This window comes from Oreochromis niloticus, linkage group LG6 (genome assembly GCF_001858045.2).
Source record: "Oreochromis niloticus isolate F11D_XX linkage group LG6, O_niloticus_UMD_NMBU, whole genome shotgun sequence".
In the NCBI taxonomy this organism is placed as follows: Eukaryota; Metazoa; Chordata; class Actinopteri; order Cichliformes; family Cichlidae; genus Oreochromis; species Oreochromis niloticus.
The window spans coordinates 36,269,229-36,283,513 of record NC_031971.2 but is presented as its reverse complement, the minus strand read 5'-3'; the positions used below and the strand labels follow the sequence as shown (position 1 = coordinate 36,283,513).

General features: G+C 38.4%; 2 protein-coding genes and 1 long non-coding RNA gene across 4 annotated transcripts; 2 read left to right on the top strand and 1 right to left on the bottom strand.

The window, feature by feature from the left end:
- Positions 1 to 169: 169 nt before the first annotated feature.
- LOC112847188 (uncharacterized) lies at positions 170 to 2,068 on the bottom strand. Its single transcript, XR_003220589.1, has 3 exons — positions 1,266 to 2,068; positions 840 to 984; positions 170 to 644 (listed from the first exon to the last, which is right to left on the bottom strand). It is a non-coding gene; the product is annotated as an uncharacterized LOC112847188 (long non-coding RNA).
- A 1,501-nt stretch (positions 2,069 to 3,569) lies between these two features.
- Positions 3,570 to 7,642, top strand: LOC100696276 (N-acetylaspartate synthetase). 2 transcript variants are annotated; one of them, XM_025908291.1, is made up of 4 exons: positions 3,570 to 3,579; positions 4,347 to 4,741; positions 5,064 to 5,228; positions 6,003 to 7,642. In XM_025908291.1, exons 2-4 carry the CDS (start codon positions 4,525 to 4,527, stop codon positions 6,395 to 6,397), a joined length of 777 nt encoding a protein of 258 aa, XP_025764076.1. In that variant the 5' UTR covers positions 3,570 to 3,579; positions 4,347 to 4,524; the 3' UTR covers positions 6,398 to 7,642. The 2 variants fall into 2 exon arrangements, with proteins under 2 accessions (XP_025764076.1, XP_005470090.1); XM_005470033.4 differs by lacking the exon at positions 3,570 to 3,579 and having other exon boundaries at positions 4,246 to 4,741.
- A 1,107-nt stretch (positions 7,643 to 8,749) lies between these two features.
- On the top strand, positions 8,750 to 12,423 carry LOC100706287 (CD209 antigen). Its single transcript, XM_003447991.5, has 7 exons — positions 8,750 to 8,864; positions 9,057 to 9,185; positions 9,819 to 9,917; positions 10,024 to 10,818; positions 10,905 to 11,047; positions 11,523 to 11,632; positions 11,731 to 12,423. Exons 2-7 carry the CDS (start codon positions 9,089 to 9,091, stop codon positions 11,867 to 11,869), a joined length of 1,383 nt encoding a protein of 460 aa, XP_003448039.1. The 5' UTR covers positions 8,750 to 8,864; positions 9,057 to 9,088; the 3' UTR covers positions 11,870 to 12,423.
- The last annotated feature ends 1,862 nt before the right edge of the window (positions 12,424 to 14,285 follow it).

Here is a 14,285-nt window from a genome sequence, read left to right as displayed (position 1 = left end):
TAACTGTGGTAACTGCTGCAGACGGGAAAGGTTTGTTTTCCAGCATATGGTGATAGGGTGTTTTTTTTTTCTTTTTTCTGAAAACATGATCTTTTTCTAAAGATATTCAAGTTGTTTAAGGGCCTAAAACAGGCCAAAATGCCTAGAGGTCTGATTCCTCATCAAATTTGTATGTGGGGAACAACTGAATGAATATTTTAACAGTTTTTATTTATTTATTTTTAAAGCATATTACCTCTGAATTTGAACACAGAGCTCCACAGTCAGAAGTTTGAAGTCCATGTTTTACAACGTTAAACAATCTGAACAACATGCCATGATTGATAAAAGTAACTGAAAAATCAACTGAAGAATATGACTGGAGATTTCATCTCTTCTCTGTTGTAGTCCTTTAAAAATGACTTGATTTAGTGTTTTCCAGGATAGGTGGTTCTCTACATGGACTAAGTAACAAGTAAATTTTATCTGTAATATTTCTAAATGTATAGGACGCAATATTTAGCTATTAACATGATGGAGCATGTCATCATATTATATTGTCCAAAACTACAGCAACTGGGGGAAAGTAGGGTTTATCTGTAGCTTAGTTTGTAGATTTGTCATCGTATCAGCCTGGATTTTGTAGCTGGCTTGAGGTCCTAAAACTCAAAGTACAACAAAATACTGAGGTTAGGGTTTTTCATCAGAAAATGTATTTTATTCTACATAAACTTTTGGAGGAAAGATCGAAGGGACTGATGCAATGGATCTACAAACAGCAGCTGAGGTAATTCTTTAGTATTTTCATGAAATAGGACATAGCAGTTGGTGGCTTCCAGCTGCAATGTCCTGTTATGTACCTGTTGATTTATTGTAGAGCTCAACATTCCCCATGTCTGTGCTCGTGGCTCACTTCAGGTAACCATGGATGACACATCTACTGTAGAAGTGCACACCACAGGAGTTGTAATACCCATCAACATTCGGTGATGACACGAGATATAACTGCCAGAGGAAAGATTTACTGTGATACTTAAATGTTAAGCAATCATAAAGTTCTTCAGCGTGACAAGGAAACACTCAAAATAAAGTTTTAGGATGTGGTGGAAGATGAGATTCATGTCATGAACTGGCAGCTGATAAATCTGCGGAAGTTGTGTGATGCCATCATATCAGTGTTTCCAGCATTTTGTTGAATCTATGCCATGAAGAATTAGGGCAATGCTGAAGGCAAAAAATGTTTCCAACCCAGCAATAGTAAGGTGTACTGAGTATGTTGAACTTACTTCTCAGTACATCTCAAAACCACTGCAAAAACAACCCACTGTGATTTCATGCTTTCAAACAGAGCCACACCTGCTGCAAACCAACAACTCTTCCAACTCCTTCCACTTCAATGATCCAGCATCAAATGAAGGGAAACCTCCAGCTTAAATAGCAGCCTGATCCGTCACAGATTACCAACACGTGAGTTCATCAGTTCAGGTGTGTCAACAGCTGAGGTGGGAACAGAGGGAAGGCCCGGTCCTGCAACAGAAAGTGCGGTTATTGCATACACACACAGAAGAAGAGACGGATAGAAATATGTGAGACGCACAGGAGACTGGGGAACCATGACAGTTTTTAAACTAGGCTTAAGCTAAGTTAACAGCCTATTTACTCCACAACACTATACTTAGAAAAGAGAATTCTTTCAATTCTTTCATTTTCCTCTGCAATGAATGAAAATTTCAGCTATCGAACACAGCTAATATACAAGTTATATTTTGTTAAAATGAAAAGAGAAGCATTTTTACTGTAGTAAGCACAATAACAACAGAGTTTTAATGTGTTGCATTTATGCAATAGTGCTGCAGAATAAAGAGTTAAGAGGGTTAAATAGGGCTAGACAAAGAGGATAGTATTGATTTCAGAAGAAAGTGAGTACTTGAGAGTGGGAGGCAACGTGCTCATAGTATATATACTGAAAAACCAAAGAAGATAAAAATGTAGCTTAGTAACATAGAATTACAAATACAAATACACCCCCACACACACTGTGTTCTTACTGAATTGAAATTTGACATTACTGAGCTGTTTGTTCAGTGTATCTCCTTCCTAGACTGAAGCAGTCATGATATTACTGCTTCACCTGTGTATGAACGATGCGGTGAGGCATTTTTTTCCAAGCAGACGGCATTGCTGCTCATTTGCATCTAAAAAAGACAGAATAGTGTCTGCAAACTTTTCTGCGATGAGCTTATCTGAAGGATAGTTTCGCGCTGTGATCCAAGCACAGTTCTTCCATTTGCTTGCCTCCTGCCCTTGTTGTGGTTTTCCATTCAAGCCTTGAATGGATCAGTATCATTTTGTATGCATCACAACTGAAAAACGTCATCACTGTTAAATATAGCATCCAACTGATCCGACCCTCATGTCACATTTGGCATGTTTAGTCCTTTCGGATGTACGATGATTCTTTTTAATCTCAACAGATCTTTCTAGAATTTTCGGACTAGTGAGTCACTCCGCACCAGCTTCCCTGCTTCCTCTCAGCCTCTTGCCTTCTGCTGCCACCGTCGTATTCTATTTTAATACAGCGGAACATTTCTTAAAGTGATTACACTACATTAGTGACATCCTTTGTAGTGCTCATGAATAAGCAGGGTATTTTGTGGCTCATGTTTAAGCCTTAAGCCAACATAGAAACAGTTGGGGATTGTGTATATTCTTTATTGTGCTCAAATAATTTTAATCCTGTTGCAATCATTTGCTTTGTAATTTTGAGCAATTTGCTTTTCAGGTTTGAGATTTTATGCACAGTGAATAAGTGAGTTGTTGGAACTGTGCACAAAAGGTAATTCATTTCTTGCCAGATAACTTAGAATTTAAATGACATAGTTTCGTTTAAAACCATGTTGGTTTTCCATTTCCTGGCCATTCTACCTGTCATAGCTCCAGTCTTTTACTTACCACAGACACATGCATTGCTCCCCTATTTTACAGTGAGCGCACCTGTTTCTACTCCCCTCCATATATAATAGCTATCCAGGTTCAGTGGGTGCAGTATTTTTCTTACTGCTGGGGTACACGGTGTTACAAAGTGATGACCAAGTCATTTAAAGGCACCTATTTAAAGTGAGACTTCGGCAATCAAACAAACATTTTCACGACATTGTCATGCACAGGTGCAGTGGCAGGCAGGAAGATGACCCAAACACAAAGGGTTAAACTGAAGGAGGTAGCTTTATTGCACTGTAGCAAGATTACTAAATACAAAAGTAAGAAACCAGGAGCGCACGAAACACAACAATGTGGGACGACGCGACAATGGCAGAGGAAAACACAGGGCTTAAATACACAAAACATAACAAGGGAATTAGACACAGGAGGGAAACACAGGTGGGACTAATCTGACAAAATGAGACAGGGAGGAAGCAAAAGTGAATACACTAAACACAGGACGCGGGACTGTCAAAGGAAAACAGGAAACACATGGAGACAAGGAGAAGGACATGCAAGCTTAATGCTTGAAACAGACATGGGGACATAACTGACTTACTTAATCACACAAGCCAAGATGTGAAAACGGGTGTAGGTCACAATCAGCCAAGGTTTCGGGTGAGCTCACTGTGAAACCTAGCCCCACCCTATCATGTGATTTCTTGAGGTCAAATGGCCCAGGATGTGATTTAAGGTGTCTAGGAAGAGATCTCAAAACTGGATTATAGATGGCAGACAGTTGGTGTCGTAAACCACCACCTCTGTTCAAAAATGGTCGCCCACAGTGGACATAGATGGCTTCTTTCACTACTCTTTCAAACCATCTGTCTTCTCTGTCCAAAATGTGAACATCGGCATTCTCAAAAGAGTGACCTTTGTCCTTTAGATGCAGATGCAGGTGGCTTTTCTATGTTGTGCCATGCGTTTATGAAGTGGCTGTTTGGTCTCTCCAATGTAGAGGTCTGAGCATTCCTCGCTGCACTGTACAGCATACACTACATTGTTAAGTTTGTGTTTAGGAGTTTTGTCTTTGGGATGAACCAGCTTTTGTCTGAGTGTGTTGCTGGGTCTGAAGTAAACTGGGATGTCGTGGTTGGAGACAACTCTCCTGAATTTTTCTGATACACCAGCTACATAGGGGATGACAATGTCGTTGCTTTTGTCTTTCTGATCCTCCCTAGTTGGTGTTTCACCTTTTTTTCTGTGGGTCTTTGTTGACTTGATGAAAGCCCAATTAGGATAACCGCATGTTTTAAGAGCTTCCTTTGCTTGTGTGTGTTCCCTCTTTTCCCCTTCAGGCTTAGAGTTAATAGGAACTACAAGAAAAACAGTTCTTTACAAGAACCAGTTCTTGATTTTAATCTCTAATTACCATATTTATTTAGTGGGGGAGGAGGAGTTCTCGGAAATAGGTGTGACAGAAGACCCAAGTTGACTAACTCTACCTGTTACACAGAAAAACACCACATGAGGAAACACTGTTGCTGAAAGAAGGTCTTCCTGTTGGCCCTCAGCTTCTTATTTTACACACTCAGATTCTCTGCTGGCATCATCAAGTGTGATATGGAGAAAAAAACGCTAAAAAAGTACGACAAAAAACAAAGCAATGGACTGAAAGAGCAAAATGAATACATTCCATTAGTACGCAAATTTGAACCAGATGACAATCTGGTAGTGCAGCAAATTTTTTATGAAGGGCTGATGGAGATGGTGCCAGACACTGCCTTCAGAGGATTAAGACATCACCCTGAAAGTCTCTGGCTTTATGCTGCTATGACAGGTAAGATCACCTATCTAATGTCTGAAACAAACATTCTTTTAAGGTAAATTGTTCTCTATATTTCTGTTTTTGTAATTTGAAAATTTTGTAAGATTCTAACTCCAGATACACCAAGAAGCTCCGTGCCTGCACAAAGACCAACCACCTGTTCTGTAAAAGCTACTTGTCTGCTACTAAAACCTTTTGTTCTTTTAGTTCTACTTGAATCAGTTTTAATGTCCGAATGTCTGAATGAATTGAAATTTGTGCTTTTTGTGTTGTTCTTTATGAACTTTATAATTTATTTACATTTAAGCATCACGGTATATCTTTCCTCTGGCAGTTATATCTCTTGTCATCACCAAATGTTGGTGGGTGATAGGAGTCCTCCCAGCAAGTGTGATGTGTTTGCGCTACTTCTACAGCAGACGTGTCATCCATGGTTACCTCAGGCGAGCCATGAACACAGACATGGGGAACATTGAGAAGTTCTACATGAAGCCACCAGGTACATAACATTTACGTGGAAACCACAAACTGCCACGTTCTGTTTTGCCATAATACGAAAGACTTGTCTCAGTTTCTATTTGTAATGCATGGTCCCTTGCTTGAAGTGGTTTGAAACAGACATTTAGAAATATTACAGATACAATTTTGGTGTTACTTACGTCCACATAGATGACCTCCTGTCCCGGAAAACACAAAATTAAAGCTGTTGCTCATCAGTTCCTTTTATCAGTGGTGCCATGTTTTTTTTCTTTTTCTGACTGTTCTCATGACTGCAGAGTCATCAGCTTAGAACTTTTTCAGATTCATTGTGAAGCGTCACAATGTGGTAACAGGGAACTATTATCATATTTATTTCCTGGAGAGTTTCTTGGAAAGAGGTGTAAGAGGGGTAAATTGACTCTACCAGTTTGTGTTTAGACCTTATATAGACACAAACACACCACACAAGGAAACACTGTTGCTGAAATCTTAGAGATGGCTGTGCGATCAGGTTCTGAAGTATTACAACCAGTTTGTCTGGTACTGCATTCTCTGCTCCATTTTAATGTTCAGTTTCAATTTCAGGACGTTGCTTTGGACTGCACTGAGTTGCTTCTGTGTAATTGGCTGATTTGAACAGGTGCACCTAATGTATACACAACTATTTTTCTCTTAACTTCTGCGAGAGCCCTTTTAACCTTCATGTTGTCAGCATTCAATATTATACCAAATATTTTTTTTTCCAATATTTGAAGCAATAGGCTGAGTTCTGTTTATTGTCTGCTTGCCCCAGGCTCCTGTTTTTGGGTAGCAGTGCTCGAAGGCAAAGTGGTGGGCACTGTAGCAGCAGTTGGCCAGCAAGAGGAATCAGGAGGTGCTGTTGTCCTGCAGAGAATGTCTGTTGACCAGAGATATCGGAAATGCGGGGTTGGTGTTGCGCTGGGAAGGAAAGTTCTGGAGTTTGCTGCTCATTATGGATATTCTTCAGTTATCCTTGGGACCACAGCATATGCACCAGCAGCGCACCGCCTCTACCAGCGCCTGGGTTTCTGCTGTGTGGGGGTCACCAACGGGTATGCCACACCAGGAGGACGACAGTCTTTACTTGAACAAATTTTCTACAGAGTACGCCATCATCACTATAGCATTGATGTGCAAAACATCTCAAATGGACACCAACTCCAGTGATTGTGCAGGTGACTAAAAATGAAGGGAATTTTTGAGAATGATGGGAAAGTGAACTTGCATAGTCACCATATTTGCCAGCTTTCCTTTCTGCCTTAAAATGGGCTAAACTTTATTAATATAATAAATCTTTTCTGGTCTTACTGACGAAGGTAAAGTGAAAACATTCACACAGCAAACTACTGTACACAGTTTTCCCTCCCACACACATACTTGACTAATTTGTCTATAGCAGCTGTGTTGTTTTTAGTCTATATTTAATCTCTACATATTTTTCTAATATTATAGTTTTACCTTTGGAAAATCAGCTGCTCTGCTGCCAGTGAACTTATTCATACTTGTGACTGGTGAGGCACTGGCAATGTCACCCCTTTCATGTGAATACGCTTGTAGCTCGCTTGGAAAAATGCTAGGCTTTATTAATGAGTTGATGAACAGCTTCATCTTACCACTTAGCCTGATTGATAACAGAACAATGCCCCGAGTATTGTAAACTAATTTTGTAATACAGGGCCCAAAAAGTAAAAGTACAAGAGATAAAAAGAAAATTAATTTCTAAAAAAAAAAGAGAAATAATGAAGAGAAATTTGTAAAGACAGAATGAGACAGAATGAACACAGACAAGGAAGCGGCAGGGAAACTAAAGTAAAGAGTAAAGTAAAACTCAGAAATATAAACAAACCTGAGACTGGGATAGACGCACTTTTATCAGAGAGCCGTTCTTATTTCAGTTCATTTTTATGGGTGTCCTTTTGTTGCTTTTCTCTCTACTTTCTTCTTCATGTGTTAAACTGTGTTATTTTTTTTATTGTACTGGATTTTGTGATGGACCAATTTGTGCCTTGTTGTAAAGAACTCAATAAAGATTATTATTATTGTCATAGTGTTTGCTGACTTAGTACTATATGGCTGCTATTACCTCCCCATGTCTTTGTTGTTGCTTATTTGTCTGTTGTCAGGGTAACATCAAAAACAGCTTTCCTGAAACTGAAAGTTCTTTATCGGTTTGAAATTCATTATATTTTATTTGTACATTTATCACAATATGTGTGTTAATGTAACGGCACCGCAGCACTCCAATTCAAACCACACTCTTTGTGCATACTCTGTGGGTTGGCTATGTTCTATTATACTCTGTGGCTATTTTTGACATTGTAACTGATTGTGATACATACATCTGCTGGATGTATAACATCTGCTTGGCTGAGATAATAAAAGGGTTTATCTGTCAAACCCACACTTTCTGCACTCTTGCTTTTCTCACATTTTTTTTTATCACTTTACTTGCTCAGCAGAAACTCGTTGCCCCTACAGTAAAGTTAGATGAACTGGAGAACAGCAGGGTCCACCTAAGTGCAAAGGCTGGAGTATCACGTCTTCATGAACAGTCAAAGATGGGAACAATAGTTAGAGAACCGCTGATCATAAAACGATTAAAATCAGTGATTTTACTTTGAAAGATGCATAATTTTTGGCTTCACATTGTATTACAAAATGAGCAGACCTAAGAAAGGGATAGACATTAATCATACACAACACAGCCTTTCAGCGGCAGGTATTCTTCATAGCATCACACAGGTATCTAACGGTTAATCTGTTATCTCAGTAAAATGCAGCTCTATGGCATTTTCCTTTCTTCTGTTGACTATTTTATTGCACAACTCAGTATTCAGTATGCAGTATGGTGGTAAAATAGCCCTACTGCCTTAGAGCCACATGGTTCTGGGTTTGAACCTCATGGTTATCTGGAGCCTCTGTGTTCTCTGCCTTCCTTTCATATGTCAAAATACACACATTTTGGACCTCGTCTCTCAACCTGCAACCTGTGGGGTCGGCTCCAGTGGCCCAACAACCCCACATGGAAAAGTGGTTAAGAGAATGAATCGACAAAGTAGATTAGAAGGTTAAGAAGTTGGCACGTATTTAGCCTACTTATTTTTTTTTCTACAAAGAGATCTTAGAATAAAACTTTAATAATATATCTGACTTGGACTTTTTGCATAATACCTTCACATTGAAACTTCAATCTCAGCATTTTTAAGTTTTTGTGAAATCTACGGTTCCGCATATCTATTCATGAAAGCAGGCGGTTCATGTTGCGAAATTCCAACTCAGACAGCCAGGATCAAAACTTTTCTATGGTGTCAAATATTTGGCGAGTTTATTGGTGGGTATTAAATCAGAAGCACTATAATATTAAGTTTATCATAATTGCTTTGTGTTCTGTTCTGTTCAATGCACTGTTAAAATTCATCACAGATTTTTAGATTATCTTTTGATTTCCCATCATCTCTAGCTGACTCACTCAGGAAAGAGGTATGCTCTTGCTCCACCTCCTAAAATACCCCCCAAAGTTTGCCCTATAAGCAAAAAGAAAGGAAGTAGATTAGATTTTAAACTCTTCAAACTGAAAACGCACATCATTCTATTTCCAGCTCGTCCATTGTTTTTGTTAGATCTGCAAGGGGAGGTAAGGATTATTTCAATTACATTTTGCATTCATTAAAGTTTAGGCATATACATTTGATCATTGATCATTAACCTTATTTTAAAATTATTAAAATATTAAATTAAAATATTAAATTTTAGTGTAAATAGTTTGAAAGGGAGGGGATTTATTATAGTGAAAACTATTTCACATAAAATATTTTTGATTTCACAGATTGGACTCCAGCTTATAAGGCACATGCAAGGATGAGTGTCGAGTACCATGCATCCACACATGGCATTGAGGAGAGTAAAATTGCCTACAAGCAGTTTTTTGAAGAAGGCAGCAAATTTCACTCTGCAGGTAATGAACCTTGATTTGAAATTTCCTGTCTTTTTTTTTCAAAGGCAATCACAATAACATGACATTACTCTGCTCTCAACTTCTATGCTTGGCTCCGATGGCAAATTTTGATCTAAATGGAGCAATGAGGAAATGGTAACCTTCCTGTAGTTGAAGGTGTGCTTTTAGTGCTAAGCAGTAGTTTTATAGAAAATCAACAATTTGTCTAGTACCTGCACAAAATCACCATGCACTCTCATCTCTTTATTATTTCCACAATGCAATGGAACCAAAATGCACCAAGATGAATATTTAACTTATATATGCCCTTTCATCAAAATCACACCGTTATATGACCACAAAAAGCTTCATGTGAATATATTGTATTTAAAGTCAAACAGAACACTTTTTAGGGTGCAGTGAACGTAGTATTATTTATTCCATTAATAGTCATTGTATATAGCACATATGGTTGAAGTTGCTTTATTAAAAATATTTGAATTATGTACATTTTGAAAGAGGAATTAACCATCTTTATGCAAGATGAATGTTTTTTAAGTGTAATTTTGCAATACCACCCTCTAAAACCACAAGTTCCTTAGCACACTTCACCAACTTGTAGTTTCTCCTTCTCTTTTGTCATCCGTCATTCAGTTTATACAGTGAGAACCAGCCCTTTCAAGCTTGCCACAGTGTGCCTGGGGTTGCTGTGTTTACTCCTCTTGGCTGGTGTCATAGGTCAAACGATCCACTGTGAGTCTACCTTTTTGTTCTGTCTGTCAAGTATTAACATTTCCTTATACCAAGGTGAAATAAATTGATTGTCCTCACCTCTGTCTGTCTGACTCCTCTTCAACAGATCAAAATGTGGAACGAGACTATCAGAACAGCTCAAAAGCCATGAGTATGGAGAATCAGAACCTGCAGCAAAACATAAAAGCTGTGCAAAAAGAGAAACGGGATACGCAGATAAGCTATGATCGCTTACAGGAAAAGTACAACTACTTATCTAACAGCAGAGAACGGTTGCAGACCAATTACAATTCACTGATGGAGGAAAAACAACAGCTTACAGAAAGCCAAGCCCAGTTAAAGGACAATAACACTGCTTTAAACCAAGATTTGAAAAAGCTAACAACTCTTAAAAACCAGCTGCAGTTGAGCAATGATGCCTTGACTACAGGCAAAGACTTGCTACAAAAAAATTATGATTCAGTCCTCAAGCAAAGAAATGACTTGCGGACCAGTTATGACTCTGTGACCAAAGAGAGGAACAACTTACAGAACAAATTCAACAATGTAACCAGATCAAGAGAGCAGCTGCAGAATAGTTACAACGACTTGATTAAGACAGTGGAAAATCTGCAAGATAGCTACAACTTCTCTACAAGTGAGAAGGACAAGTTAGCAAAAGGTCACCAAAATCTGACTGTACAACTTGAGCGTCTTCAGTCTACCTACAATGTAATCAAAAAAGCAGAAAATGTCCTGCGGGCTAATTATGACTCATTGGTTAAGGAAAAAAATGCTCTTCAAAGCAATTTTCAGAATGTAACATCAGAAAGAGACCTGCTGAAGGTGAATAATGAAAACCTGACTGCTGAGAGAGTAAAGCTGTTGGAGGAAATTAACAGACTGAATGCAACAATGCAAGGTAAGCAAAAAGAAGACTGCTATCAAACATCTCTTTTTTCCCCACCAGAGTTTTTGTTATTGATCAACAAAAATTGTAAATTACAGAGAAGATATGCCCCACTGGCTGGAAGAAGTTTGAGCACAGCTGCTACTTCACTTCAGTTAGCAAAAAAACGTGGGAAGGGAGCAGAGCTGACTGCCAGAATAGAGGAGCAGACCTGGCAATAATAAAAAGCCAAGAGGAAATGGTTTGTTTACATTTGTCTTCTCTCCATATATAGTATTTGAAGTCATTTTCTTTTCTTAAAGTTGAACTAAGCTTTTTTTCCTCCCCATTTTCACCAATACATCAACTGACAACACATGCTATGAATTTCAGCTGCTGAAAGTTTTTTTTTATTCAGTCACTTTTTGATTTAGGAAGTGTGAAATAAAATGATTTTCATAAAACTAACATATTGACATACCGTAATCATTATGAGATAAATGGCAAAGGCTGCCCCTCCCTGTTAAAAGGGAGTTTTTCCTTCCTGCTGTCGCCGGGGTGCTTGCTCATAGGGGGTCATGTGATTGTTGGGTTTTTCTCTGTATGTATTACTGTAGGGTCTAACTTAGAATTTAAAGTGCCTTGATTGTTGTGATTTGGTGCTGTATAAATACAACTGAATTGATCCTTTTTTATGACAAACATTTGCTGTAACTTGCATGTCTCTTTTTTAATAGACCTTCATCAATGGCTTGTATAGCAGTGACAAAGAAGTCTGGATTGGACTGACTGATGAAGGAGTAGAGGGCCAGTGGAAATGGGTGGATGGAACTCCATTGACCTTAACGTAGGAAATTTAATCTATATGTTTTTTTGTTTTTTTTAAAGTTCTGCTTATCCAAGGACATTTTTATTCTCACTTTGATATTTCCCCATCTCCTGTAGGTTTTGGGGTAAAGGCCAGCCCAACAGCTATGATGGGAGAAACCAAGACTGTGTGGAGTTTTGGCACCGCACATCAGGCATCGGTGATTGGAATGATGAGAACTGTAATGTTGAACAAAACTGGATCTGTGAGATGTAGTTTTTCCAGAATGCGTTAGGTGATACTTACTGTTACCAATGAACATCATGTAATGTAAGAATAGAAACATATAAAGGATTATAATAGTATGTTTTACAACTCACCAATTTATTCAAACGTCATCTGTTGGAGCAAATACAGATTGATGTAGCTTGTTGAATGAGTGACCCAAAAGGGACTCCAAAAATATCTGCGTATACTGTTTATCATCTTATTCCTGACTCTGATGGGGACACAGTATCTGTCACTTGCCAACAGATATTTTTGAAGGTACAATTAATTTGAAACATGTAACTTGCCCATATGCTAGTTTGCATGAAATCATTTTACTGTCATGACCATTTAGTACATTGATTAATGAATGCCTTTACAAAGACTTGTACTGTTATAATCAGTTATATTATTATCATTTAATTATGCTGTACTTGCTTATCAGTGATTTTTTGTGACTGGGAAATGGTACCAAATTAAATGCTGTGTAATTATGGATATATTAATTTACCACCATTCAGTTTTTGCTTTCATTATTACAATTAAATAAAATGTGATTTTCATCTTGCTCTTTCATTTAGATATTAATCCAAGCAAATTAAATAACACAGCCTGCACTACTTTTTACAGAAATTATATTCAAAGACTTGTTATGACCTTGTAGTTTTTGACATCAAGCTGTGTTTTTACATACAACTCCCTGTTTCATTTGTTAGCAAGAGTATAGTCAAGGGTGACATGTGCTGAAACCTCTGTGGTCACGGTGGTTTCCTGTTTCACCGATGTAGTGGAATTGGCAGAATCAAGCTATAAACATTCAATAAAATTTGAATTTGAATTTGAATTTGAACATTAGGGTAGGATAACAGTCAGTTTGAGGAATGAATGTGTTAAAGTAGGGAAAAAAGGGAAGCGGTGGTGTGACAGCTCAGACTATTTCAGTGTTTAACAATAACGGTCCACTAGAGGGAGGTACAGCCAACACATTCCCATCAGCTTTGTCTGCTTTGCATTTTTCATTCTGAAAACTTTTAGTAGAATTAACTTTTGCAACCATATTAGCCCGTGTTGGTTTAAGTACCTTCTCCCTCATTTTTTTCCATGTCAACAGTCCTTTCTGGCACTAGTGAATGCTAATACATGTGCTCCACAAAATTTTTGTTCTTTGAGCCCATCAGAGGATACGCTTCTACATCACTAAGAAATAAAACGGTGTTACAAGAGGATGGGTCTGTTACATTTCTGCCTGAATCGCTTCTACCATTTGGCCTTGCAGTCCCACACAAGAGATCCTACTCATTTCTCTCCAGGCTACTTTTTACATTTGCAGGAGTTGTCTCTCAGTCTTGTATATAGTGTAGATATAGCTTATCTTTACTCTTTAACTACTTTTAAAAATGATTTATCTATCTATCCATTCTCTTCTGGTTATCTTCAGGATTGCGGGGGGGGGGGGGGGGGGCTGGAGGCCATCCCAGCTACAGGGCGAGAGGCCGGGTTTACCCTGCACAGGTCGCCAGTCTGTTGCAGGGCTAACAGAGAGACAGACACTATTCACAGACACCTATGGACAATTAAGAATCACAAATTAACCTATTCCCACTAACTGCATGTCTTTGGACTGTTGGAGGAACCCGGAGTACCTAGAGAGAACCCACACAAACACAAGCAGAACATGCAAACACACTAAAAGGCCTGGTGAACTCAGGATCTTTTTGCTGTGAGGCAACAGTACTAACCACTACTCCACCGTTCGACTGGTTTATTTATAATTATTTATCATCTTTCCGCTCATGATGCATTTCATTTACAGTGCCATGTTTATGCTTTTTACCATATTGCTGGGGAAGATTTCACACACTAGATAACAGAAGTCTGTAGATTTCACTGTAAAGAATCCTGCATGCCTGTGATTGTTAAAAAGACCACACACAGTGTACAGCCAACATATGAGACAAAATTGTAAAACACTTAAGAGGTTGTTGACTAAGTTTACACATACGGATCAGTTTACTTGTCACAGAGTGTTACAGACCTGGTTTTCAGGAACTCCTAAAGGAGCATTTTAAAGTTTGACCAAATAAATTCTCAACCTGCTGCTTTGATTTGGTCTATTTTGAATCTGCTAGTTTTACAGCTGAGTTCAGTTACAGTGTCTGTAAATGTTCAGTTCAATTTAGGCCAAATCACAACAACAGTTGCCTCAAAGGACTTTATACTGCAAGGTAAAGACCCGACAATATCCTGGAGAAAACCCCAGCAATCACACTTAAACTCACACTTACACAGCCTCACAAACATAACCTTGTCTGTTGCTTTTCCCACTATCTTGTTAGTTGGCATTTATTCACAGTTTTTTTTCCATCCTACATGTGGCTGTGCTCTTCAACAGTTGAGCTCCATCTGTTCTGTGACTAAATTTCTG